The sequence below is a fragment of the Apteryx rowi genome, unplaced genomic scaffold (genome assembly GCF_003343035.1).
Source record: "Apteryx rowi isolate R43461 unplaced genomic scaffold, aptRow1 scaffold_9, whole genome shotgun sequence".
Taxonomy (NCBI): Eukaryota; Metazoa; Chordata; class Aves; order Apterygiformes; family Apterygidae; genus Apteryx; species Apteryx rowi.
In genome coordinates, this window is record NW_020451204.1 from 858,473 (window position 1) to 886,113 (window position 27,641).

Sequence of the window (27,641 nt, forward strand, 5' to 3'; positions counted from 1 at the left end):
TATTCTCTCTTCAGTACTTGAACAAAAGCCCTCAATCCTTTTGCTGTCTTGCAGATGTATGGCAGAAAGGTTCAGACCTGCTTTTCTAATGCATGAGAAGCAAAATCACCTGCTATATCAAGCACATCATAGCAGGGAACAGAGCACAGAGCTGACAGGGATCCCTTGAGCCAGGCATTTCTGCAGCCCCGCTTATGTCTATGACACTACAGGCCAGACGTGGACTGGCTCGCAGACCAGGCTGACACATGGTGTGTGGTGCCTGGCCGCGGGGGAGAAGCTGTGGAGCAGCTGCTGCCTACATGTGTGTGCGCCAAAACCTGGTTGTATGCGGCAGGATCCAACTGGGGAGGTCTCAAAGGACTGGAGGCAAGCAGGAGAGCCAGGATGTGTGCAACAGGGGCTGTGCATAGAAAGACGTACAGGTCATGGCTCGCTCTTGCAGCTCTTATTAATGTGCAACTGCAATGGTTCCTGTGCAGGGCAAGTAGAAAAGGCTTAGATGCATTAAAAGCAATGGAAGGTCACGAGCACCTTCGAGCCATGCTCCTCATGCACCCAGATGCAAAACTGTTTCCAGTTAGCATGGATGGGATTCATCTCACCCAGCTTTAAAACTGTATGGACATATCTCTGTCAGAGCTAATTGTCCTCAGCTGTGTGGAGAGATTGAGGTCCATAGGCTTTCAGGGTGCAGTTTCTCTGACAACATTTAGGCATCTACTAAAGGATAAGATGAATCATGCCCTAAACATCATTTACCCTAGAGGGGCCCTTCTGGTCTCTGAACGCTGGTGTCTAGCGCTGCTTGTAATGCCCTAAGGTGTCCCACTTAGCCTCATGTTGCTGGTCCAGAAGGGCATGGGTCTTCCATAGATCCTGTGTAATATTTGTCAGCCCTGTGTGTAATTTTAGGCACCTGAGTAAGCGATCCAGTGGCACTTCCTATGGACTAAAGAGGGAGCCTGAGCTGAGTGGCTCAGAGGCAGATATAGACACAGTGCTCACGTCAGATGAATCCCATCTTTGCTCTCTGTGGTGTGGACACTGCCACCTGAGCTAGCCGTCTGGGTTTCTTTGAATCGAAAGCAGGAGATGAAAGTTAAGGGTGCAATTCATCTCGTTCCAGAGTAGACACAAGAAATAGGTCAGATGAATTGTCTCCTAAAAGAGCCTATTTTTCTCCCTCAGCTATCAACTTGGGGGCAATGGTGGCTTGGGGAGGAAAATTCTACGTCACAGACATGTCAAGACAGGTCAGAAGGATTCCCTCCCCCTCCTGCCCCCCATCTGCTAACATTAGCCATGGATGCTTTGTGAATTCCTGCAAGGACACTTCAAAAGCACTGCAGGCTACTGAGCAATCTTGAACACCTATAGCCTCCTCTGTGCTTTTGCATCATGGAGCAGATTGCTCGAAGTCAAGTCTTTAAAATAATATCATGTCTCTGAGGACACAACAGACATTCAACTTGACCCATCAGTGCAACATGGACCTTGCTGCACCACCTGCATTTCCCTTTCCTAATTATTTCTTCCCTAAGATTTAAACATGTGTGTACATGCTCCTATAGCCTGTACCTATATATATACATATATGTATATATAAATACATATATAATACACACAGAGACATATAAGGATTAAATTCATACACTTATATAAGGATACATCATCTCTAGGGTAAAACACAGCACATCAAGTACATGCCAGACTTGCATGCTGACAGGAGTTAAAACTGTCTCTGAAGTGGCTTATGGAAAGCAGTTGGTCTTTCAGGTAGTTCCCCAACTTCAGCTTTTCTTTTGTTCTCGGTTCTTTCATGTTAATCTATTTATTCTCCTGTTCAAGCCTGAAACTCAGCCAGTCCCACTAGCACAGTTGAGAAGGATATTTTTATTTCCAGTCCTCTTTTATTTGAAAAGTTCTTCGTTACTTAATGGATGCCATCTAAGGACTGGTGATTAGCGTTAATATCTAGTATCCCCCCACTGCATTGTGTTGGCAGCAGCAAGACACTCTTTATTACCATAGGATCTGCGGGCAGCATGTTCCTTCTCATAAACAGTATTAGCATGTCTCATTTACAAGTCTTTTTGTTACATTTCAAAAGGTGCCCAGCACGTCTTGCATGCAAAGACACTTATTAAATACGGCCCACAAATGGGGTTTGAAAGCAATGAGCTCCTTCAGAATCCTTGGCATCCTGCTCCCCAGATAATTAGCCATAGGAGGGGTGCACTTGATGCCCTGCTAATTTGAAATGATCAGCTTTCCTGTCTTCATTGAAAAGTCAGATCTTACATTACAGATAGGGAAAGAAGAGAGAAAAGGAAAAAAAATCTCCAGTGATAAATACACCAAGGGATGAAGTTGACCAAGATCACACAGAAAGATGGCAGTCTTTGCAACTACCTTCTCTCAATGCGAGAGACCTCAGTGCCAGTAGTAAGAGGGAGGAATGTATGCGAACACGGTGATGCATGCAGAGGACACATCTGGGGTGTTGGGTCATGTGAGGATGAGAGGAGCAACCACTTGGGGGTGGCTGAGGAAGGAACTTCTGGCAGGGCTCCCCTGCGAAGGGAAATCCACCATGTCTAGGGCAACACTGTACTTCCTCCTGCTCTTGGACTCTGCACAGAGCACAGCTGTGGGTGAATCCTGCTCAGGCTGCCCCACCAACCCTGGTGTATGGGTTTCCTGAGAGTGGAGAGGCCATATATTTGCCCATGTGTGAGGTCCAGACCTGGCTGACTGAGACATGACGTGACTAAAATGGTAAGGAAAAACCTAGATCTCCTGGAAGCCAGCTTATTATAGACCAAACTTGCTCTAGCTGCAGAACCTCCCTTCCTTCCTCCCAGGGTTATTAAGCAGCTGAAGGGGCCCTGGCTGCACATGGGAGCTTAGCATTCACACCCTACCTCTGCACACCAGATCACACCAGGATTTAGTGCCTGCTGCAGAGCTTGAGGTATTCACCTGTGGCCCTGGTTGGCCCTGTGGCCCTTGAGGTCCATCTGGTCCAGCGACTCCGATCTTCCCAGGCAATCCCATCTGTCCCTTGAAGCCTCCCAAGCCAGGAACTCCTTTGGCCCCCTGAGAATCACCAAGAGAGAGCAGTTCAGAGCGTTTTTCAAGCACAAGTGGTTTTAGACATGGGCTAGTCAAACATGACATAGATACTTTCATGGGTTTTGGCAGTAAGGGGAAATTGTGCACACTCTCCTTTGCCCGCTCTTGTGGTATTTGATGGAGCACTAGCATCAATAGGATGGTACAGATCACCTTGGCTTTGCTCTCCACCTTTAGTCCTGCAGAAAGCACCCCACTGCTTGGTGACATGGATGTCCCCCTCTCCAGGGTGATGCCCAGTAACTTCACATCTAATACCCAACTCTCCATGTGTAGGTAAACAGAGTCCTTTAGTCTGTAGCCCTGGAAAAGCCAATGACTGCTGAGGAGGGGAGAGGCAGTTGCCAAGAGCTGGCCCATAAATTTCCCACTCATCTGCATGGCTGAGCTTTCTCCTAGAGCTGCTGTGACCAGGAAAGACTACAAATAAACAGAGCAGAGGGAAAGAACTCACAGACTCAGCTGAAGGTGGATTTCTGAAGTAGACTAAAAGAAGAGCCTGTCCACCTAAATCCAAAAGACTTGCATTAACGTGCTCTTCAGGAGGGATTGTCTCGCTCTCTCCAGCACTCCAGAGCAATGTTCTCCTGAGAAATGAGCCCGCAAGGTGCCTGCCAGCTGGGTGTTATGCACAGAGGCCCCTCTCTCATTATCAGTGTGAAACATTCCCCTGCCCAACATTTCTTGTCTGCCTTTAGCCCAAATGGCACTTCTGCTTGAACTTTTCCTCAAATGTGGACATTTAAACATGAGGCCTGCAGAGGGGAGAGATTCACCATGGGGAAGCAAGACCCTATTTTCCCTCCTTCCCTGGGATCCCTCCAGAACCAATCTGGTCCAGCACCAGTGATGCTTATGGGACAAGTGCAAAAACCCCACAGTCAGAAGACTGGGAATCCTCTGCCAAGGAGTGCCTCCTGCTAAATCATAATAATCAATGATTAAACACAAACTAATGATGTTTTCTGCTCTTCTCAAATTTTTCTGAGCTAAAACTCTAACTATTCTTGCTGTTCATTCCAACCTGAGTGCTTTATGGTTATTGCTGGAATTTAAATTTCAGCCACTTCCAGTGGCAGTGAGCCCTATAGATCATTCACGTGGGGTGTTGAAGTGCATTTGTTTGGATCACTTGTGAACGTGTTGCTCTGTGATCTCCTCATCAGGGAGCCATGACAGAGGGAAAACAGACACCGTCATCCTCTTTCACTGGTCAATTCACTGCCATGCTTGCATGCGTGCCAGCCACGGGCCTCATCTCCGTGGCCTCACCCTTGAACAACCCCTTACTGTAGCTTCAGACTGTGTCTTAACTGTGAGGCAAAAATGGGATGGGGGGAGAAAAGAAATGAAGCCATCTGCAAACATGCAGAATTATGTAAAGTTGTCCCATGTCCCTTCCCACACATCTCCTTCGAAAAGTACACTATTTGCTCTCTGTTTTCCTCCTGCCCTTCACATGTATCGCCAAATGGAAACTTCTCCTCTGTTTCATCCGTTCTGGGTGAAAGAGGCAGGCGTGCTGCATGCACACACTTTTAAGTCATTCTCATCCCACTGAGCAACTATGAAGGCAGTGGCCGTCAGCTGGATTTCCAGCTGAGCCTGGATTTCCAAATTAGAATTGTAGAATTACGGGATAATTTAGGTCGGAAGGGATCTCAGGARATCTCTGGTCCAACACCCAGCTCCGAGCAGGACCAGAGGCAATGTTAGACCAGGTTGCTCTTCTCAAGTTAGAAATAGTGAGAAGAAATTTTTTGCTGTAGATTGATTTCTACCCCATCAATCCTATGCCACCACAGGAAAGAAATTTAAAATGGCTGTAGGGGATCAAACCAAAGGTTCAGTCAGTCCAACATCCAGCCTTCAGCAGTGAACAAAAACAACTGTTTGTGGGAGAGAAGAAGAACAGGAGAAAAAGGCAGTGATATTTTCCCCAGAAATAATCTCCCAGCCTCTAACCCCAGAGAGTTACCAAGCCAGGGGTGTTGCTTGACAAGGGAAGGACACCCAGTTTTTGACACAGATGAGCATCAGGAGCTCAGAACAGTTGCTATCAATAAAAGCAGCACATTCTTTAAGATCCCAAAACAGCTGTAGACCAGCTTGTGAAGCTGAATGCAAGAATGGCCTGAGGGGCTGGAAAGTGCCAAAAGGCTCAGTGGAGGTTGCGGGGACTTTCATGTGTTTTTTTTTTTCCACCCCAAACAGCTTCTGTTTTAACCGAAAGCCTATTTCTTGCCCCGTAAAATGGAACAAATTTTAGACCTTTACATTTAGGGAAGAAAATGGAAAACATTTAAAGAATGCAGAGAGGGAAGATGGGTGGGGAGTGATCGAGCAGGGGACTCTGCAGGGAGCTGGTAGCAGGGATATCTGTGATATCCAGAGAACTGGAGCAGGTTAGCCTGGAAACCCTTCCCACTCCCACAGCTGATGTGTTCAGGTTTGAAGGAAAGCCCTTTGCTTTTCCCCTGTGTAGTTGCTCATCGCTCTAAATTCCTTTCCTGTTCAGTGGAGGTGTAAAAGAGGGAACAAGTCAAAATTAAAAATGAACCATATTGCCACCAACTGGGACTGCTCCTGAGCCTGGCTCTTGGCAGAGTTAGTGAAGGTGTTTCTGAACCATCCYTTGAAGCTGATGTGAGGTGGACTGTAGAGCCGAAACACTTGTCATAGCATTGCAGGAGGCAGCAGTATAATCCCGTTTCTTTTCCCCACAGTATCCCAGACACCCTTTACCCTGGACACGATGGTGTTCAATACACTCTGCCAACTAATCCCACTTCAAGGGTTTGGATGGCTTTAAATCAGTACAGGCCCCTGTATGCAGGCACCCTCCTGGGGTTTAGCGCATCAGCAGAGGGCGAATTTAAGACCTGCCTCTTATGCCCTTTCCAACTGCAGTCCCAGGCTTAATGCTCCAGACAGTTGACATTTGACCACTGGAAAGGGTACCTATGATGTAGAAAGTGTATAATTTTGTTAACTTGGCCTGATAGATGTGAGATTTATTCTTTTGTAAATGGCAGCTCAGTGCAGTCTGGAGAGTACTAACCTTTTCTCCTTTCTCCCCAGGAATTCCCAAGGCACCATCGTCACCTGATACTCCCTGTCTGCCCTGGAAAAAGTCAAGAGAAAAATCATGACCGATGCAGACTTGGCCCGGTTGCAGTTTGCTGAACAATATCTGTCTCATCTTCAGATTAAGTGACAGAGACACATCAGGGTTGCTCAGACTGTGCACTGCTGGTACTCAAGGAGGCTTGAAGAAATCATGGCAGTCTGGAGGGAAATCTCATTAAAAAGCCCTGTTATTTTACATATATGCAGTAGCGCATGAGGATCATGAGGACTTTGGTGGATGAACTCTGCAGAATCACGCAGAGGTGAGTGGGGAGGTCACCACCTGCAGAGGTCTACCTTGGCCTCCTTTCCTTCCTCTGGTCCAGGCTGTGGTCCCCACAGGAGGAGCATGCCCAGGGCAAGGGTCAGACCTTGGGGCTCCTCAGGGCTCAGCAGCGCCCAGCTGGGACATCCCCACATGGCTTTGGTAAAGCAGACACGTGCTGAAAGGGTGGAAGCAGTCATGGGCACATGCCAAAACTGGCGCAGCTAGGCAGTTTTACGGGCAGGTTGCTCTGATTTCATTGGCATTTCAGATGAACAAACACACGAATGTAGGCAATATAAATTAGTACTAACATTCATRTCAATATTAAATCAACACCACTATTAATACCAACATCAATAGCAGCCTGTCTGACAGCAGCATCCTCACACAGATCTTTGCTGGGTTGTGGGAACAGATTCAGAGTAACCTGTTCTGTGTCTGTGCTTAGATAAACTCTTTGAAAGAAATAAGCACATTGGAGAGGTGGATTCCCAGCATCTGCAAAGCTTTTATGCAATCTCTACTTGCAGGTAGATGCACAATTTAGATATTCACCTTTGGTCCGTATGGTCCATCTGACCCTGGGRTTCCCGGTCTTCCGGGACTGCCAGTTTCTCCCTGTGGATGGAAAAGTAGTGAASAGGCTATAAGCAGGGCAGGTGCTGGGGACGGGTCTTTATTTCTTTCTCAGCGTGATCTGTGCCATGTGAAAACACCACTGCACTATGACCTTTTGAAACAGAACAGGGATGTAGCCAAACTACCGGACCCGAGCAGGCACAACCCCTAAAATATGGGGAAAATTGGCTCCAAAATGGTAAGGAGAATAAGTGGAACTGTGTGGGAAACATGATGACACTCCTCAAAACAGAAAGCCTAAATATAGGCAAAGTCCTGTTTCAGATCAGCATAGTCCCATAAATTTTAGACTGCCCAGACTTCAAGCCCATCTACCCGAGGGTAGGTGGGAAATTCACTGAGCAATACTTAATTTACCCAGTAGGCCAGGGCTGATGAAGGAAAAGATTAATAACAACAATAATAAAAACAACAACATATCCCACTGGTTCAGCTATCAAAGGGCTCCCTTAGTTCCTATCAGGCATTTCAAAACCCTTCATAAAAAGACCATTAAGGGCCATTATCCCTGTTTATAGAGGAAGGACCAGTGGTGCTGAGCACTGAAGCGTCTTGCCCAGCAGCAACTGGAAATCGAGTCCAGGCAGTTGCTAGGCCACAGAGCAGGAGGTCCTGTGCGCCCAGTGCAGGGGCTCATGAGGAAGGGTCTGCTTTTTGTTACCCTAGACGAGCATAAGACTCCCTTCAAGCCTCAAAACCTCCATGTCACCGGCTCCCTGCTCAGCACGGTGATGTCTCTCCGTACTCCTCTGGACGGGGCAGCCTGCATCCCTGCTCAGTGGAGACACCAGCTGAATGGGTCATGGAGAGTGACTTCTCCTGCCAGCGTTAGGGTGGCTTCTTCACGCTTGATGTTACGCTGGGGACAAGAGGGAAATGCCACCTCCCACAGCAGACAGGGCATCCAAAGTGGGAAGGAAAGCTGGGCTGCGCTCACCTTGGTTCCTGCAGCTCCTGGAGTGCCGACGCGTCCTGGGAGCCCTCGTAAGCCCTGGTGATAAATCACAAGTGGGTGGTGATGTTAAATCAAGGCTAGGGCAGGAAGGAGGAATGCTGCTATGCACACAGGGTAAGCCCCAACAAAACGGGACCTTGCTAGGCAAGCTCTTCCCCGGCCCACAGTGTCTTTTCCCATCTGGCCCACTCATTCCAGCCTGGAGTTTGAGCTCTCTTACCACTGTGTCCTAGCTTCCATTTCACAGGATCTCATCCATCCCCTACCTTAGATCCTTTCCGTCCGATGTCACCAGTTATCCCAGGGTCACCTTTCCCTCCCTACATAAAAAAGGACAGACAAATGTATCATGCACAGTCAGGTTAAGAATACAGCCCTGGTAATAGCATCACCTCGCATCTATATTGTACGTACAACCACCAGAGGTTCATACCAGAATTACAGATGATGGTCACCTTGCCTCCAGAAATGCAGCCAACTCTGGTGTGGGACACTGAATGACACTCACAGAAGGCGGGTGATTGCTATAAGACTGCTATCAAAGTGCAAGAAAATGTTGTGATGAGTCACCACAGGGCTTGCAACTTCTGCTGGGCAATGTTTGAAAAACGAGCCCTGAAGATCATGTCACTGATCTTGGTCACTCCAGCCCTGAAGACTTGGAGTGAACATTACTCTGGTTCAGGAATTAGTGGAGTGGAAATGACCATGAGGACCTGCACTCTGGAGGCATTAAATAGTCTCTCTCAGCTCCTGTGTTAGTCTGATTTGAAACTGGAATCTGTCATAGAAAGTCTGATATGGGTCCTGGCTCCTTCAATCACTACCTGAATGATCTGGGGGATGTCCATTAATTTAAGTGAGAACTTCCTCACCTGCTCCCTCCCCAAATCTTCTACTAGTTTTTCTTTAGCGGGAAAGCAAACAGAAAAAAACCACCAACAGATTTCAACTTGTTTCTAGAAGCTCAAATGAAGACATGCTCCCACCAAGAGCCGTTTTGGAGATGTGTTTTCAGCAACGAGGGGCCGAAGTTCCACCCCTGGCAGAGACTTTTTCTGAGGCAGGGAGGGACCCAGTTGATGCAGCAACCAAGCTCTTCCCAGGAAAGCTGGTTCCATCAGGGATTTAGCAAATGACTGCTTTGTTCCCTGCTCTCTGCATCAGTCAGGTCAGTGTTGAGAAGAGATGGACCTGGTACCTGAAGGAACTTGAAAACTGGTAAGTAGCAAAGGAAAACTCACGCTGGAGGGCTGAACCAGGCATGGGAAAACTTACACTCTGTCACTAAAGAGACATGGACAGATATTCTCTGCTGGCACGCAGAGATGTCCAGAGACTATCACTGCCTAGAACTGGTCCAGGATGTGCGTTAGAAACTTTTCCAGGAGATTTAAGCACAATTTCATCTCTCTTTTGGAAAGTCTCACCCTGAGCATGAACCTGACTTCAGTAATGAGGAACATAGGGGGTGGGAGGAGAAATGAACTATGAAGAAARGCACAGAACCTCTTTCTGTCCTCCAAACACACCTCTTCCTTTTTGACTACTCACTGGTTGCCCCTTTTGTCCCTGAAGACCTCTGTCGCCTTTGGCTCCTTTGTTTCCGTTCTTCCCATCTAGGCCTGCAGTGCCCTGCCACAAAGAGGAGCAAAATTAATTTCCATGTTAGCTGATGCAGAAAGATGACTGAGGACAGTAATTGGGATGGAAACTGAGTAGTAACAGCCTGGGTAGCTCATTTCTGTAGTCAGAGATCAGAAGTTACACTAATGCTAGCACTAAGAGCTGCCTCTACATGAGAGCAAAGGGGACGCAGCAATCATGGCTGGGCAAAAAGTTACTAGGAATGTCCATTTTTTTCAAGGCTGCTGGCTTTGCAATGGTCTGCTGATCTCTTCTGGCCAATTTTCACTGCAATATTCAGAACCTGGATGTCAGCTGAAGTTGGATTTATCCCTACCTCAGAGACACTGATTGCACAGAGCTCAGTTCGCTCAGAGGAGAGTGCATTGGCTGGTTAAGCAGATTGGAGATGAACAAGTGGCCTTCTCTATTTTGAATTAATTTGCAGTAGATTGCTGAAAGGAAACACGTTTATTAAAAAAAATAAATAAATCAGCTGCTAGATCTGTATGTCAAGCAGGCCCATCACCTCTCCCCAGTTCTCAGTGAGGAATGAGTACTTCAGACATGATCACAGTGACAAGCAAACACCCTGGAGAGACACAAGTGGGACCGCGTCGTCCCAGCTGGCAGGTCAGTCTGCTAGGACAGGCCCTTCACCTCTTCATTTTGGTGTAAAAATTCAGCTCCTCCTCTGGGGAACCTATTGCTTCTTCAAACCCTTCCCAAGCTTCTGCCACATTTTACATTTCAGAGTAAGAGCAGTATTTGAGAGCTGCTATAAAGAAGGCTGGGTTCTCCTACATGGCTCTGCCAGTCATGTCTGGATCAGTTAAAATCCATGTTCCCTCAAGCACTGCCTGTACGACAAGGCACAAACGTCTAGTGCATACTCTTTATTTACTAGCAACTACTTAGTGACATGATCAATATGAAGTTCCGGCTGAGGAAGTAAATGGACTGTAAAAACAAACCATCTAACTAGAATTCCCTGTTTGCTAGGACAGTTTGCTTGTTTGGAGGGTAATAAACCTTTTGAGTGGATGATTAAATCTCACAAGCCCAGGATACCTTACAGTGCTTGATATTTTTGAGATAGCTTCAAGCTGGGTACAGACCCACCTGGCCACGGATTTACACACCTGTATCCAAGGGGATGTACGAGAAAGCCTGTTCCTGAGCACTCTCTGGTCCTGAAGGACCCTGACGCTAGCTAGAGGCTTCTCAATTGGCTTGAATATTCCCTCAGCACCTGAATTCAGGTGTTCAGAGTGGGTTGCAGCAGGACTCAGCACTGCCCTCTGATGCCAATGCTGCTGTGATACCAAATTAGGTGTCCCCCCCACTGACATCCTGGCRGGGTCCCCATCCCCTGGGTGTGCTCAGAGCTCCACTAGAAGCTGCTGAGCACACCGAGAGCCCTCAGGAAGGCAGCCAGTTACAGACACCGCTCTGCTTTCTGCCTCCCACTTGCAAACAGGGATCGTAGACCATATGGGAAGGTGGCCCCACGGCAGGGTCAGCTCCATCAAAGCCATTTCCCAACAGATGCTCCTCAGCAGTCACAGTGGTGTAAGAGAGAGGTCAAGACTTATCTGCTTCTTGCCCACCCTTGGCTGTAGAAAATGTTAAGCTCACAATATGCCCTGGCAAGCTGACAGGCAGGGTGCTGGGTCTCAGCAAAGCCCACTTGCTCCAGGATATACGAGCAAGCTTTTGACCTGGGTCTCATTTCACCATCAGTGGACTCTCATCTGTCACAGTCCGAAGAGATTTGCCTTATGGTCTAGAAGTTTTATAGCAAGGCTTGTGCATGACAGGGGGTCTTTCCCCGCTTCAGCTGACTGAATTGGCAGCCCCCTTATCACCAAGCACCCCGGCTGGGAGCGCCAAAAAGGTGATGCTTTTCAAGGCCATCTGCACCCAGGAAAAGAAAATGGTGGTTGAAAAGGGTCAAGCGGAAATAGGAGAAAGAAAAAGAAAAAAAACATCAAACAGCAAGAAATGAATGAGGAAGAGGAAAATGTTTGGGCACAGGATAGGGGAAAGAAGCCGAATGGAAATTTATTCCCTGAGATTTACACACCATGTTTCTCCAGGCAAAGAAAGACAGGGCAATAAAAGCTAGYAAAACAGCTGCTTAAAGGCAATTACTGGTGGAGTACTGGAAATGGCTTTTGCTATTGGATTCTATTATTAAAGCGTTGCTGGAACAGACTTCATCTGTCTGCAAAGACACTAGGTACCACAAAGGCATGGTAATGCAGAGGCTTAGTCATAAGTCCTGAGTGCTGGCTGTGACGCAAAGGCTTCTTTGAACAGCCGAGGATCTCTGCTTCCAGGCACAAATTCCTGCAAAGCTTGGGGCTGGAGTCCGGGAGGAGCCCGCGCTAACAGGCACATCATTTCCACTAAAACGAGCAAGTCGGAGAATTAGCTCAGTCACATCAGGAAAGCGTGAAACCTACCAATGGGAATGTGATGCGCTACTAGTCCGCCCCCAAAGGATCAATCTGTTTGAAGCAGCAGGGAAGACATAAATCAAACAGATAATGCATTTCCAAACCATGGGGTTGGTTGCAACCTTCGCTAAAGGGTTACCCACGTCCTGGGTGTCAGTGATCAATATTTGATGGTATGATACATCTGAAGTAGCTGGGAATCTCAACCTACAGGCTTCATCTGTCATTTTTTTCCCCTCCCAGCTGTCTGTTATGTCTAGACCATCCTGCCCAAGGTTCTTTGCTACAGTCCTGGGCTTTCTCCCGAAGACCCCATCCTGTCTTGGTGTGGGAGCTGCTGATGCTCCTCACAGCTGTAGCGAGCTTTTGTTCTTTGGCACCACATCTCAGAGGCGGATCAGCCTGACTACCCTGCTGCAAACCCTCCGAGGTGTCTAGGCAGAGGCTTCCACTTGTGCCCAGAAGGTCCTGGGTCTGGCTGACTTGCTTCTCCTTGATGGGCCTGGCCTCATCAGGAGCATTCAGGACATACCAGGGCACCCTGCTAGGGCAAAAACTTCTCAGGAAACCCAACGTTTTCCATGCTGAGTGGCCGGAGGCACCTCTTGCCATGTCTTGAATCTGGCCCTGTTAGGACAGACTCCTGCACCCCACCTTTCCTCTCCTCTGGCTCAAAGAAGCCCACCACTCAGCAGGCAGGGTTATAGGGCCTTGATTATCCCTTAGTTATCACATCCCACAGAGCTCTGGGCTCAGAGGTACTTTCCCCAGCACACTTTCTGGTTCAGGCTGTTTCACTGCTCTAAATAATGCTGGCAGAACAGTGGCCTTTAGCCTGTCTGCCTTCCTACACTGGACGCATTTAGCCTGTCATTATCCGAGGGTTAACCAGAATTCCCTGATTCCTTCTTGATTTGCCTTCAGGCATATGGCTTCATTTTCATGCCTTGCAAACTCCATCCCTTATAACAATCAGCATGGACCAAAAGGTGCTGGATTTCTCTCATCCTGCCCCTCACCAACATGCTGGTGGCTCTTTTCCAACCTTGGCTTTGACAGATGTGCTCTGGCAAACCTGGTTGCAAGCACTGAAGAATTGAGCACATCAGAAGTTGTTCTGAGAGCAACAGTGGTAGGTCCAAGGGCCTGGTGGGTCTTTCATCCTTCCAGGCAAGTTTAAACTTGACACCCTGGGAATAACCACATGGCTGTATAGATGGTATTACAATATGGACAGTGGCTTCCTCAACTACAGCGCAAAGATCCATGAACTGCTGGCCAAGCATAGAGGCCAGCTCACAAGAGAAGGGAGAGAAGATCTCTGAGCCCCAACTTGTGAACCTAGTGAGGAGGACTGCAGACTAGGATGGAGAAGGCCAAGGCACACAGGCAATTATAGATCCTGGCAACCCAAAATTGGGAGTAAAAGCAAGACAAAGGGAGATGGGTATTTATAATAGGGCCTTAGGAACAACAAGGGGGAGAATAATGGATTAATCTGCTGCACATTTTAAATGCCTGCATATTAATGTAAGAAGTATGGAAATAAAGAATAGGAGCTGGAAGCCTTAACACATGATCAAGATTATGTCTTAATAGGCATAACACAGACTGGAATATTAATATAAAAGGGTGCAGCATGGGAGGAATATTAATGTAAAAGAGTGCAGTGCTTTTAGAGAAGAGGAAAAAGGAGGAGGAGGTGCCTGGAATATCAAGAACGCACTCACTTGCTCTGAGGTCCAGATGTAAAGTCAACCAGATCCATTGAAATTCTCTGGGCAACGATTATAGGGAAAAGACACAAATGCTGTTGCTTAGTTGGGGACTCCTGTAGGTCCCCAGATCATAAAAATGGATGAGACTTTTTACAAGCCAGTTACGTTATTCAGAGTGATATGAGGTGGTTTGTCTCCCCATATATCAGCTGGGAAGTAATAAGCTGGGAAGGACAGAAAGGAACCAGCAAATTTTTGCAGTGAGCTGGTGGCAGTTTGTTGATAGGAAAGATGGAATTAGAGGGAGCTGAAGGAAAATGAGAACCACTAGCCATTATCTTTGAGACCTGCAGAGGACAAATTGAGTACAGGCAGACTTGACCAAGCAGTGTCTGTCTTCAAGAAGAGGGGAAAAGAGGACTTGGGGGCTGTTAGATTAGACAGTTTAACTTCCCTCTCTAGAATAACTCGGGATCAAATAATCAAACTATTTGTGAACACTTGAAAGACAAAGTTGGATGCTGTCAACCTGGGTTTGTTGAGAACAAGTCACATCAAGAGGTCTTGCCCTAACACAGGTGTCTGAAATAGATGATGTGAATCATGCTCTGAGAGTATCCTAAAGCTGACTAAAAAACAAGTCTGAGTCTGGCTAGCTTGGATGTGAAAAGTGAACATGGCAGATATCTAACATGAGGTCAGATGAATTTCATCCAGGATGTCGTATATCACAGCTCTTCTGTCAAAGCCCCAGTTCTGATCTGAGTTTTGCAATTATCGAAGTTTAATGAAGGGCCAAAGCTTTTTTGTCTCAGTCTAGCTCCAAAACCAGCAGGGATAGACTTCCCTGTGCCAGTAAAATCCCCAAATATTAATTGAAGAAGAATTACTTTTCTCAAACATTGACAAGATACTGATTTCTGGTAGTTAATTATATTATGTGCTGATCCCTTTAGTGCCAAAAGAAAACACTGTATCTTCCAAACATGTCTGGATGATGAGATTGCTGTCTGGGATAGCAAAATCCTGCTGAAATCCAACTGTGCCTCCTTTGCCACTCAGAAGCCTCAGCTAACAYCTGCAACCTAACCCTGCACTACTGTATTTTAATGCTACTGGTTATTGCCTGCGGATCCAGGTATACACTACAAAGCCTTTTCAGAAATGCACTTGATCTAAGGACTACGTGCGGTGATCCCAGATGGGACTGTAGCAGGCAGATTTCTTAYGGCATGTTATACCTCCTTCATCACCCGTTTGGCAAAGTGCTCAAGAGGTTGTTTACAGTTAAGCATGGGCTGAAATACTTAACTGAAGGGAGACTTATCCTCCATGAACAATTGCTGGTCTGGATTACAGGCTTGTAAATAGTTGCAAACCCGCAATCGGTAATCAGCAGGCAGCACTGAATGGCCATGGAGCCTTCCTAGCAACAACTAGTTGCTGAGAATTGAATGTTCATGCAGAAAGAGGCATAACTGGGGAACAGGTTAGAAAAATACCAATATTTCTTACTGCAATAAAACAATTTCTTTGTCAAAAATCTGATTTCTTTTTTCCAAAGAGGAAGGAACACAGTCATATTTCCATGACCTGAGAAAAATCCCAGTGGCCTTCTGGTGTTCCCTCCTCTCCTATTCCTTCCTCTCACACATGAAAAGAAACCAAAGGAGACCTTTGTACTTTGAACATCTTCAGAGACCACTTTTCACTTGCAGCTTCCATCAGATGAAATGGGAAAGTTCAGAAGCACCTAAATGGTTCTGCAAAGCATTTCAGTGAAGCTGAAATTGCTTTTTTTTCAGTTGCAATTTGCCAGAAAACAGGGTGAACTACGAGATTATCTAGGTCCTTCAGCATAACTGTTTTCCCTCTGGCCAGCAGCAAGCACACACTGAACGCTATGACTAGCCACTTGAGTCCAGTCTGTAGTCCAGCTGCTTAAGGATATATACATTTCTCATGGGATACACAACCCATAGTCACAAGTCTTGTTAAGACATTTGAACCTGAAACCTCCTCTGTTCRTGTCAGGCAATGTCCCCTAATACACTAAAGGCATTAAAAAGTAATAATTAAATGCATATTTCAGGTGCCCTCTGATGCAAAATGCAAATTCCTATTAAAACATATCTCTGGCTCTGGCCACCCCTGCTCACAGCTGGTTTTCCAGCAAAGCCCCTTCGGACGTGGACATTGCTGAGCAGCACAGAGCCAGCATCGCCTCCCCCATGACCCACACATGCGAGACGCGGCTGTGGCCACAGGGAGGTAATCATCAGCGGTGCAAACCCGATGTCAGCACCCAAGACTCGCAAAGGCAGACAGACAAAGAGGCTCCAACTCACAGCAGCACCTGGCAGGCCTGGTTCTCCTGGCTCCCCCTGCAAGGAAAGTGATGGTTGAGTTAGCTGGGGGGAAGAGCTGCATTTCCTTTCAGCGCACCACTTGGCAAATAACTACTGCGTAGTCAGTTGTGCCTTCCTAGCAAGAAGAGCTGGCCGGTATCCGAAAGGAGATACCTACAGCTTGACTACGCTGTGGAAGATAAACCACAGGGACTTTTGGGGGCCCCTCTGCAGCAGTAACTGGAGAGGAGCACGTAGGATCCCCAAATATCTCAGGTGGCACTTTTGTGTGGGCAGCTGGATGGAGCCTTATATCTCCATTGACTATAACRGTCGCTTAGGCACCAGTTCACACCTGACATTTCACGTGCTGACATTTCAACAAGTCACTGTGACTATTTTAGCCTAGGAAAGGTGCCAGAGAATTCTGCTTCTTTACAAAATGAAAGAAATCTTTATGGCTTTACTGGCAAAGCATCCCTGCTTCTGATTTCTGGTAGCCCCATAGCATTTTAATTAGGAATATTAGAGAGAGAATGCAAAATTCCACTCCACGAGGAAACTGTGAAAGGATTTTGCACATCAGTTCATGCAGGACATGCCTTAACACAGGTTTTGAGGCTCTTTGAGCTCACTGTACTCACCTTCTGTCCCACTGGTCCTCTTGTTCCAAAAAGCCCCATCACACCCTTGGAGCCAGCTTCACCTTTGACTCCCTAAAAATTTAAATTCTGTGTTAAATACATCTCTGGTATCTACTGCTCTCAGAGTGACCCTCCTAAGAGAGACCAATAAGGAACCAATGGAGATGGCAGAATGACAAAAAGCACCGTTTCTATGGCAGACTTTATCCTCAGGAATCCCAAAGGTCTACATAGCAGCCAGTGCTCAGCATCGCTAGGAAGGAAAGCCACGAGCTGCAGAGCAGCTCGGTAAAAAAACCACGGTATGCTGTCCTGTAACAGAATTAGTGCCCAGCAGTGGGGACTGAAGGAAAAGAAGCAGAAAAGGGGCTCATACCCTCTGGTTGCCCACTGCCTCCTTGCAGACCCTGGAGGAGCAATGCAAGACCGTGGTTGACTTACGAGTGGTGAAGATACTACTCTGGGGTTCAGTCCAAAGTCCCTCAGATATTCTGCCAAGAGGGGCTGTTGCTTTAGGAGATGATTATATACTATTTTTTTATTAGAGGGCAGTCTGACATCAGAACATCATGTGTGGGATTTCATCTGACTTAAAGAGTGCATACCCTCATGGGGGCATCTCCTTGAATCTCCCTTATAGTTACTGGAAATTTAGTCAGCTGTCAGTAGTGGTCAGGACATGATTCATCCCATCGCAAAGGAGATGCCCATCTTGGGTCAGGTGACTCCCACCATGACCTACACTGATTATTCAGACTAGTTCTTCACTGGGAATAACAGGAACTGGACATCTAGCTCAGATTGGGATGCTGCTGTTGTCGACACCTGTTTATTCAGTTGAGTCCCATTCCAGGGTCATAATTCTGGAGCAAAATGCATTAACGTAATATGAAAATAGGGATGATTAGTACAGGGAGATTTAGTTCGTGACTCAATCTGAGAGTGAGAAAATTACGTGATTCCTCCCAATGAAGTGATGGGCTGAGAACTGAAACCTCCACAGGGTACATTAAAAGAGCAAAGAAAGAGAGAGAAGAGCAGGTGGCTTTCTCTGCCACTGCACACGGGGACAGAACAGCATGAGGAGTAGCTCTGGACAGGAACAGAAGAGCAAATCAAGCCTTAGCAAAAATGCCAGGAGAGCTGCAGAACCAGCTCAGTGTATAAATAAGCACGACCAGTTCTTGGAGGGAGGTGCAGACACGGGACTGTCACAGGGCTGTAATAACCGATGAGCAGCCTGCAAACTTTTCCCATAGTAATCCTGTACTGCAGACACCAATTTTACATGGTCCTACAATCCTGGTATCAGGTAAACTGAATGTGTATCATGTTTGCAAGCCCCAGTCCAGCAGCATCCTCTCCCCTTCTGTGGGAATAGCTGGGCTAGCGTGTCATTGCACCATGTTTTCTAGCAGGCATATGGGAAAGGAGGATGCAGGGGTATTTGTCCCTTCCTCAGAAAGACACACAACGAGTGACTCTTTGCTGTACCTCAGTCTTTTCAGGAGGTTCATACCTTTTCTCCCACAGGCCCATCCTCTCCCTTCTCGCCTTTGTCTCCGTCAAAACCTGGAAGGCCCTGCTCACCCTGAAAGACGAGACAGAAATYAGTGGACTGCAGCTCCCTCCCGGAAGGACCCACTCTCAGTGGCTGGCTCTAGACCAAACTGCTGGTTTGTAATACCTATCCCAAGCTGTGCTTGGTGGCCAAGGGAATAACACAGCCATCAAGGGAGTTTGCCCTGAAAGAGATGGCACAGCCATCACAGACATCTCTACTGCTTGCTGCTGGTCGGAGTGGGGGTCTGCGTGGTGTAGCCATTACACATAGTGTCTGTCCCATGATGGGACTGGGTCAGCCCTGGTCACCTGTCTCCTAGGGACAGGCCTCCCTGTCCATCTTGTTTCATCMAGATGACCAAAGGCAGAAATTGCTCTGCCCTTGGCAACACACCTAAATGTGCTGCCTGTACTGCAGTGAGTGAACGCCTAGAAGATGGAGCGGCAAGCTGAGGCTGCTCCTGAGGTCACCCAGCAAACGAACCAGATATCTGGGAATAGGAGCCAGGTGACCTAGATTTATTTCCTGTACTCTGCCCACTCTCCAGCACTCCTTTTGCACAGGCCATTCACCCGGACCCTATATGCTTTCAGCCACCCCTGGAGCCACATCTTGTGTGGGTTTGCTAACTAGTCCTCAGAAGTAGCAGTCGGCTGTGGCAGTTCTCCCACCTCAGAGCCACATAAATGCCTAGAAACCCAAGTCAGGGTGTGGATGACAGGGGTTACCAGGAAGCATCAATAAAGCAGACAGAAACTAGAATACCCCATGCAAAGACCAAGCTGATGCCACCAACAGTGGGGAAGGGACAGCTTTAAAAGACAGAGAGACACAAACTTACAGGATCTCCTTTACTGCCTTTATAACCCTGGGGTCCAAAAACAGTCCTGGGCTCACCCTAGAGAATGGAGACACAGCAGAGATGTAGACACACAGTGATACACAAATTCATGGGTGCAGCTGGGTGGAACCACTTTTGCTCTAAGTGGCAAAACTGAAAAAAGGGTTATTCACACATCTGTAATGAAGATGAGCATTTTCCAAACTGTGGTCCATATGGACCCAGTCAGGGGAAATATAGATGCTCCACAGAACAACATTAAATGTTAGGTTTAGTGTATCCTTAATTGAAAACTTGATGATGAAGATGCAAAAAAAAAGATAGATCTGAGATCTGACAGTGACCTCTTGGTCCAAAAAATGTGGGGGTCTGTTGACAAAGGTATGACTGCAGTCTAGGTGTCATGGGTGGAAATGGAGCTGTGCATGGCAAAGCAGGAGCCTGAGGTTCAATTCCTGATCGGAGGCTGTCAGTGACAGGAGTCTTTCTCATCTGACATGGTAACTTGGCTCCTTCACTGCACGTCACTCAGGACGTCAAGGTTTGCACCTCTCCCAAACTGTGGTGCACTAGCTAGCTATAGGAGGGGCGGTGAGCAGCTCTGCTCATCGTGTCCTGATTTACAGACACAGAGTTGGAGTGAAGGAAGGGGAAGCAACACTTAGGGCATCCCTTGGAGGTAGCTTTTGAGGGTCAGACTCGCAAACTCTCTGTCATCCTGAGAGAGCCAGTAGCCATGGGCATGCAGTAACCCCATGGACACATCTGTTTCAAGCGTATTTGTCAGCTCAGTGGTTGAGGAGGGACATTTTGCTGTTAGGAGGCCATTCACATGCAAGAAATAGCTCTGCTCTGGCGAAGAGATGGTTGCGTTGTCAAACGAGTGAGGCTGTCCATAATTCAGAGGGAGAAGCATTGAAGTCACCTTCCAAATAACTTCAGGGCAAGTTAACACCTGGCTGGAAAGATGAGTCTTTTCACTGGGAGAGGACTCCCTCCGAAAGCAAATCGAGCCCCCAGGGCATGTGGATGAAGGTGAACACGTGGCAGAAAAGCCTGCACAGACAACTGAAGAGGCCTTTTCATTTTTATCTTAATTTAAGTAGATTAAGACAAATTTTTTTTTACTTTTTCTTTTGCAACTTTTTCTTTTGCAGCYTTCTGCAGCTGTATTGGCTGGATGTCGTAAGTGAGTATTTTGTTTCATGCTAACCCAGCTAAAGGACCGTTTCAGGGTAACTGGATAACATCTACACTTACAGGAACGTTGTTCCTCAAAACTGGGGCACTGCGACCTGCYGACAGGCGTCTGCTTCTGATGCGCTGCCCCAAAGGCAGCCTGGAGGCTAACGTGGCCCCAGCTACGCTCACACCAGCAAGTGTCCAGCACCAGTGAGCATCCAGCTCGGCCCCGGGGCGCTGCACTCCTGGAAAGCCCCCACAGGTGAAGCTCACGGCTGAACAGTGCCTTCAGCACCCTTGTGCAGAATCAGTGCCCTGCACAGATTGCAGGACAGGCAGACGGACGGGAGGTGACCTGGAGCCCCGCGTGGCAGCAGAGTTGGGTGAAGGTGCACGGGGTGCAGATTTTGGTATCGGTCGGAGACAGGACAGACCCAGGAGGGAGGGCGTTCTCCATTTATTGTGGGCAGGATGAAGGTGGAAAGGAAAAATCACCTTTGGAAGATTTTTAGATCTGATTCAGATGGCGAGTGCAGCAGGCAGTTAATACTTTGCTATTCCTGTTAGCAGCATACAGCACTAATTTACTCGGCTTTTCGAAAGATTAATTAACCCCTTGCTGGCCAGTAATCCTCCTTGTTAGTCTTCTCTGACAATTCCAGCCCATTTGAAAAGGACCCTTTTAAAATCATCACTCTTCAGTGATGCAAATGTCCTTGTTCAGGGTGACTGTGCATTACTGTTGGAGTCTTAAAAAAACACGCATGAAATGCCCCAGAATTTAGCAATCACTTTAGCAGTTTATGCAACCACCACCATCACCATGTGACCCTGATCAAATTCTAGCTTAATATACTCTCCTGCTTTCCTGCTCTGGAGGGTCTGTAAAGGAGACAGGATTGGGCTCAATAGATTTTAGGGACAAAAGAGAGCATAAAGATCCTGTACTTTGATCTGATGCACAGTAAAGACCCAGGATCCACACAGTTCCTCTTATATTGATCAAGGGAGAGTTAGAAATTTAAGCTGTCATCATGTGAAACAAACCCAAGCCAGTTATCTCCCTCACCTCCTGTTTTATCTCACACTCCACCTTATATTTTATTAAGGTATTCTTTGGAAAATGCATTACACATTCCTTCAGGTTGGAAAGTGGTTTTGGGCCTCTTCACGAAGCAGATTAAGAATTGATTTGTCTCTGGAGTGAGTCCCTTTAGAAAGTAGCTTCCTCAGAGACAAATCAGCCTTAATCATTTAATACTGCATGACTCAAAGGTAGAATCATCACGTAGGTTTTCTAAAACTCATTTTCTAACAAGCCATTTCAGCCAGGAAGGAAGTTAAAAAACACTGGGCAGAAGTTCAGCATTTTCTGTAGCATGGGCTGGAGCACTTTCCAGAACCATTCTGGGAGTTATTTTCACATTACCTGCTATGAGCAAAGTCAGGCTTTTTAAGATTGCAATGTGCTTTGGGGCGAGCTGGTTATACCAGAGTCATTGGACACTTTCACTTCTTCCCTTAATTCACAGGAAGCATCCCTGTGCCCCAGAAAATAGCTGCCAAAATTACTACTTTTTGTTGTTGGTGGTGGTGGTGATAACTGTAGGATCCTTTCAAAACTATGAGGCAAACTCCACCTGCAGTACTGTGTCCAGTACAAGGAAGACATCAACAAAGTGGATGGAACCCAGTGGAGGACCTCAAGAAGAAGGGGGCCATCTAAGTTTTATCTTCCACTACCTACATGGGAGTTACAGAAAGGATGGATCCGGACGCTTCTTGGAGGTGCACAGTGAAAGGACAAGTGGCAACAGGCACAAGCTGCAACGAGGGAAACTCCTATTAGATATAAAGAAAAACCTCTTCACCACGGTGGTGGCCAAACACGGGAACAGGCGCACTGAGAAGCACACATTTTCAAAACAAGGTCCTGAGCAACCTGGTCTGACTTTGCAGTTGGTCCTGCTTTGAGTGGGGTTGGACCAGAGATTTCCAGAGGCCCCTTCCACCGTGAAGTATTCTGTGATTTGAAAATGAAGTCTCACCACAGAGCAATTTCCATTACAGTACTGCTTCTAGACACAAGCAGCCTCAAACTCTGCAGATTTCCTTAGCAAAGGCATCCCGATCCAGGCATGTGCCTACCGCCCAAAACACTGTTCCCAGTGCTGATCAAAGGTAGGATTTGAAGTCTTCTTAGATGAAAGAAAGGCCTTTGCACACTGCCACCTGGGATCCCTGTTTAGCCCTCCATCCCAGATGGGCTGCACTCACCCACACCTACCAATACGAATCCTATACAATTGCTAAGATCCCAGATATTTGAAAACATATATATATATATTTTTAACATTTACATCTCTATTTTGCCAGGTCACTGACTTGTTTAGATATCTCTTCATCTGCTCACCGGTAATTAAAAAATCCTGTAAGCCTTTTACCCCATCTTCCCCAGAAAGTCACAACCTGGAATGTCCTTACTCTTTCTCCCTTGGGTCCCAGAAGTCCTCGATCACCCTAAACACAGGAAAGAAAAAATACAGTGCACGATTCCTCTTTTACTCACTCTTGTTCTGTTGCTCAGTACACTGCTTTGCACGCAAGCCACTAAGATATATCACAGTTGGAAGTCAGTTCCTCTGGGCACTCTGCACAATGATYACTTTACCACAGGAGATTGCACACAACTAGAATTTATTGCATGGACAAAAAATAAGGACCCAGGGGACTGAAGTGCTTTGGCTGACTCTGTGCTCAGCATGTCTAGTGTGGAGCTATAACTAGATTTCGACCTCCCARTAGGACATAACCTCCCCACACTGCAGGGATGTGCCTACTTCTCAGGTTGAAAAGCATCCTGTATGATACAGGATTTCCCAAATTTCAGCCTGAAATCTTGCATCCTCTATTGAAAGTGTACAAAATGTTAACTGTTCCTGAAGGCTTATTATGCAGGACATGGGATAAGAGGCTGAAGGGCAAGGACTCATTCCTGATGGCATCTCCTAACCACCTTCAACACACAAGACTAGTGTGGTGACAGCAGGAGAAGGTGGAGGCTGCAAGAACCAGCTGGGGACAGGAGAGCGGGTGGATGAGGAAACAGGCTGTGAAAGTGCACTTGAACTGCTTCTGAGTTACRTTGCTGCATGCAGATGCCCCTGGGTGTCCCACCGCACACCCTCAACTTGTGGACAAAATTCGCTCTTCCCAGCACTGCACTTCTCAACTTTCCTAGAGTTGCAAGCGGGATGTGGCAGAAGAAGACTGAAGGGTCTCCTGCTCATGGCTGCAAATGGAAAGGTACTTGTTGCTGGCGAGCGGTCACCATTCTGCCTATGCTGCAGGAGAGCTGTGTTCAGAAATGCTCCCCAGTCCTGCTCCCCCAGTCCTGCATGTTTGGGAATTGACTGGAGCACACCAGGGGCCTCTTTCTGTGCAAAATCCTGTTTCCTTCCAGAGAAAACCAAAACATGCAGAGGATAACATGCACCCAGGTCTTATCTCAGCCCATCCCTTACATGGGGTTGCTAATGTGACTTGCCACTTCCACACATGCTGGTCAAATTCCCTTCCCAAGCTATTCCCAGAGATAGTGTGGGATTATCCCTACTGTCTTAGCAGTGGCACCAGTAGTGTGGTTTGCTGCAGAAAGGTGCCCTCCTCCTGAGGACCCTGTTTATGCACTTTATAGTTAAGATGACTGTGGCTTACTCTTTCGCCTTTCACACCTGGGAGGCCTTTTAGACCCTGCAAGAACAAAAAAMAACATTTTAAGACAAATACCGGAGCAGCAGAAAGTGTTAGGAGAGAGCAGTCTCTGCTTAGAGGCAGAGCTGTCTCCAAGGGCAGGCTAAACCATCTAGAAGCTGCTGCTCTGAGGGACCCATGCAGAAGCCTGTAGTCTTCTTTCCTTCTCATCAAGAGCAACGTGAGAAGATGTAAAGGGTAGCACATTTGAATTACACCAGTACAATTCGCCCTAGGTTTCTGCCCACGGTTGAATCCCAGACACAACTCAGGACTTCAAGGATGAGACCAAGGATGAATCCAGATACTGCAGTTACCCTTGGCTTTCTGAGGAGCTTCATAAAAGCCTTTTGTGCCAAAAAATAACAACTTGATTCTATTAATGATAACAGCTTAATAAATAAAAGGTATTCGTAGAAGTACTGGTTGTGATCTGTGGCTCTCCTGACTCAATCCCCCGTCAGGGAAAAGAGAATTTACAACAGAACAAGACGCTGAAATTCATGCAAGCAAGCAGACATGACAAAGAAGAAAAGAACAGGAGTGCTGTTTATGAAGGACTTCAAACGTGCCTTGTAGATGAGTCAGCCAAATGGACAAGAGCATAAAGTAATTACAGTCAGCATGACAGCTCATGTTTTATATCTATCTACAGGATTTATGCTCACAAATCCCAGCAAACCATTGGAATTCAGGCTCCCAGAGTCTCTATTTCCCACTAAAAGCATTAAACCACAGGGATCTTGCCAGCCGTGGGGCCACTGTTGTCTATACCATAAAATCATCCCTCCATCCTGTGTTAACACTCACCATCATGCCAGTGGGGCCTCGGACTCCCACRATGCCCTCGTCACCCTGTTAGCAAAGAGAGGCTTTGTGACGGCTATCAACAAGGATAAGTGCAGAGTACAAACAGTCCTCACTCTGCAAACCTCTCYGCTGGAGACAACGTGAATTTAGTGCACCGAAGCCACGATCCTCAAAGGAGTTGTCCAGCGTCATTCACTTACACGTCCGTGTGGGTTAGATGCCTTAATGCTCCTTATGGAGCTGGATCCATAAAGGGCCTGAAGGGCTCTAGACCTTCCGCATGTCACTGCAGGTGCACAATGCATTCAGTATTTAGAGAAGAATGCTCTGGGTAGCTTCAGGCCACAAAGGGTAGGATCCATCCTGCTCAGTTGCTAATATTTATTCATAAATACCTATGGCTCGTTTTCCTGGGCTTCCTCATCAGCCTCTGAGAGAAGCAAGCATTTGTAGGACGAGCTGGACCTAATTTAGCATGACATCAATCATTCCAAAACGGTGACTCTTTTGCTCTCTTGGGATAGAGAGACCCTGGTATGACTATCTCAGAAGAAGCCATCCAAAGCTGCATGTCCCAGTATGTCTCTCCCCAAGCTGCACTTGTATCTGACAAAGGCAGCGTGCAGGGAGAGTGGTGTGATGCCGCAGCAAGGGGCAGAGGGATGGGAGGAGAGGTTGCAGCTGTTCCCAGGGTGTGTGTGGGGGTCCTGTTCACCCAGTTAAAGGGCTCCACATCTTTTCTGCACATTCATCCTTTCCTCAACATGTTGCTAAACTTATTTCAGCAGGACTCAGCACAATTAAAAAAAGTAGCCAGGAATTCACCTGGAAGTCACCCCGCTGATTTTCAGAAGGACGACACCACCAAGCAGCTGATCAGCAGTAACTTGTGTTTTTGGAGACAGATGGTGAGCACTATCTTCATGACTGGTAGTGGTTTCCAGATGCTGTAGAATGTATTCTGAGCCCAATCTCCCTCTTATTAGGGAGAGTTCCTGCAGATCACACTGTGATCCTAAGGCGGCAGAGGTCTCCTCCCCTGCAGGAGCTCAGCAAAGAGGCTGAATTTTACACAAGTGAGGCACTGCTGAGCAGATGACAGGAGGTGTTTTGACAAGCAAGGCCTCCTGTATGCCCCTGAGCTTGGAGCTGTACCACACGCCTCCCGTCAGTGTCGGCTATCAACTCCTTATGAACATTACTACGAGGGATAGCAGTGCTGGTGGGTCTATTAGGTCCTTTTATGACCTTTCTTGGTAGATCCCAGAAGACTTACCTGTCTTTAAGTTGCCTAGACTTAGACATATCCATGTGAGGTCTAATTCTGATCTCAAATAGAAATCCAGGGTTATTTGAGATTCTGTGATTCACTCCAGATTTATACTGGAGTCAGAAGAGCAGAAACATTATTTCATCATTTCCTTYAGATAATAAAACTTCAGCAAGGTTTACCCCAGACCTTTCACAGCTGTTGACATTCTCATTAAGTGTTTTGTCTCAGGGGCCTCACTGAACAGTTCTGCTGGCAGATGGGGAGTTCGTCTAAATAGATTGCAACATAAAATCAGTTTATTCATGAAACAGCCATAGAAGCTGTTGAAATTGAAACACGTCCTCTCATTGAGACTCAAAAGGGTCTCCCTCGCATCTTAACCAAAGCTTTTCTGCAGGATGAGGGGAATTGAATGTTGCTGCCCCAAGAATGATGGGCCGAGCTGGGTTCCCTCTGCCAGGAGGATGGGAAGGAAGAGGGAAATGAGTATAAAGGACTGGGAGGTGGATTCCTGGAGGAGCAAGCTTGCAGGTAGCAGATTCAAAGCATGCAGAATGAGATGGTTCTTCACCAAGCTGCTAGGACTCAGCTTCACATTAAGACACCCAGATGCAGGGGTGTACATATCTAAGCTCCCATGTGGAGGCTCAGAGGGGCAGGATTCACTTGGCCGTGCAGTTGCCCAGTGCTACTTGAAATGCTCTAGGGTATCTGAGACATCGCATGGGGCTCGCAGATATGAATCCAGCACCACAGACTCTATCAGCCAGATCATCATGAATGCTAATGGGAGTTCAGATACCACACACACACAGAGACACCACCACTTAGATGTCTGAGTCTCTACCTGAATCCCACCCACTACGTGGTTCATCTGTTGAACTCCCAGCCATGGAAAGCTGTGGATATCAATTCAGCCACCTAAACAAAGGCAACTAGCACCATCTGAGACACCCAGTGATAACCTGCCTGTTGACCCAGAAGGGCACAGGTCTCCTGGGCATCCTAAGTCATATTTGCYGGCTCTGTGCAGATGTCTCAGGTACTCTAAGGCATCTCTGACAGCACTAGACACTTATGTCAGGCCACCTAACCAAGCCTTAAACACCTACAGGGGTGCAAGAGGAGAACAGACATGTTCTTGGAAGAGAAATACAGGCCAGGCATGGTCACAACCATGTGAACCAAGCTGCCAGCATCCCAATGTACAAAGAAGACATTGCAGGTGCAGGGAGGTTAGGTTATKCATGCATGGGCAAGAGGCAGCAGCAGGCGAAGACCTCTGATGACG

General features: G+C 47.1%; 1 protein-coding gene across 1 annotated transcript in view; it reads right to left on the reverse strand.

Annotated features, from left to right (window-relative positions):
* LOC112978053 (collagen alpha-1(VII) chain-like) overlaps positions 1–27,641 on the reverse strand; it is a 120,971-nt gene that overhangs the window by 12,952 nt on the left and 80,378 nt on the right. Inside the window, exons 59-71 of the mRNA XM_026091113.1 lie at positions 25,078–25,122; positions 24,232–24,267; positions 22,999–23,034; positions 19,333–19,389; positions 18,447–18,518; positions 16,928–16,999; positions 16,284–16,319; positions 9,684–9,764; positions 8,396–8,449; positions 8,112–8,165; positions 7,091–7,153; positions 6,200–6,262; positions 2,986–3,102 (exon numbers count right to left, since the gene is read on the reverse strand). Coding sequence (XP_025946898.1) covers positions 2,986–3,102; positions 6,200–6,262; positions 7,091–7,153; positions 8,112–8,165; positions 8,396–8,449; positions 9,684–9,764; positions 16,284–16,319; positions 16,928–16,999; positions 18,447–18,518; positions 19,333–19,389; positions 22,999–23,034; positions 24,232–24,267; positions 25,078–25,122 — 786 coding nt within the window. The remainder of the gene's footprint in view (positions 1–2,985; positions 3,103–6,199; positions 6,263–7,090; positions 7,154–8,111; positions 8,166–8,395; positions 8,450–9,683; positions 9,765–16,283; positions 16,320–16,927; positions 17,000–18,446; positions 18,519–19,332; positions 19,390–22,998; positions 23,035–24,231; positions 24,268–25,077; positions 25,123–27,641) is intronic.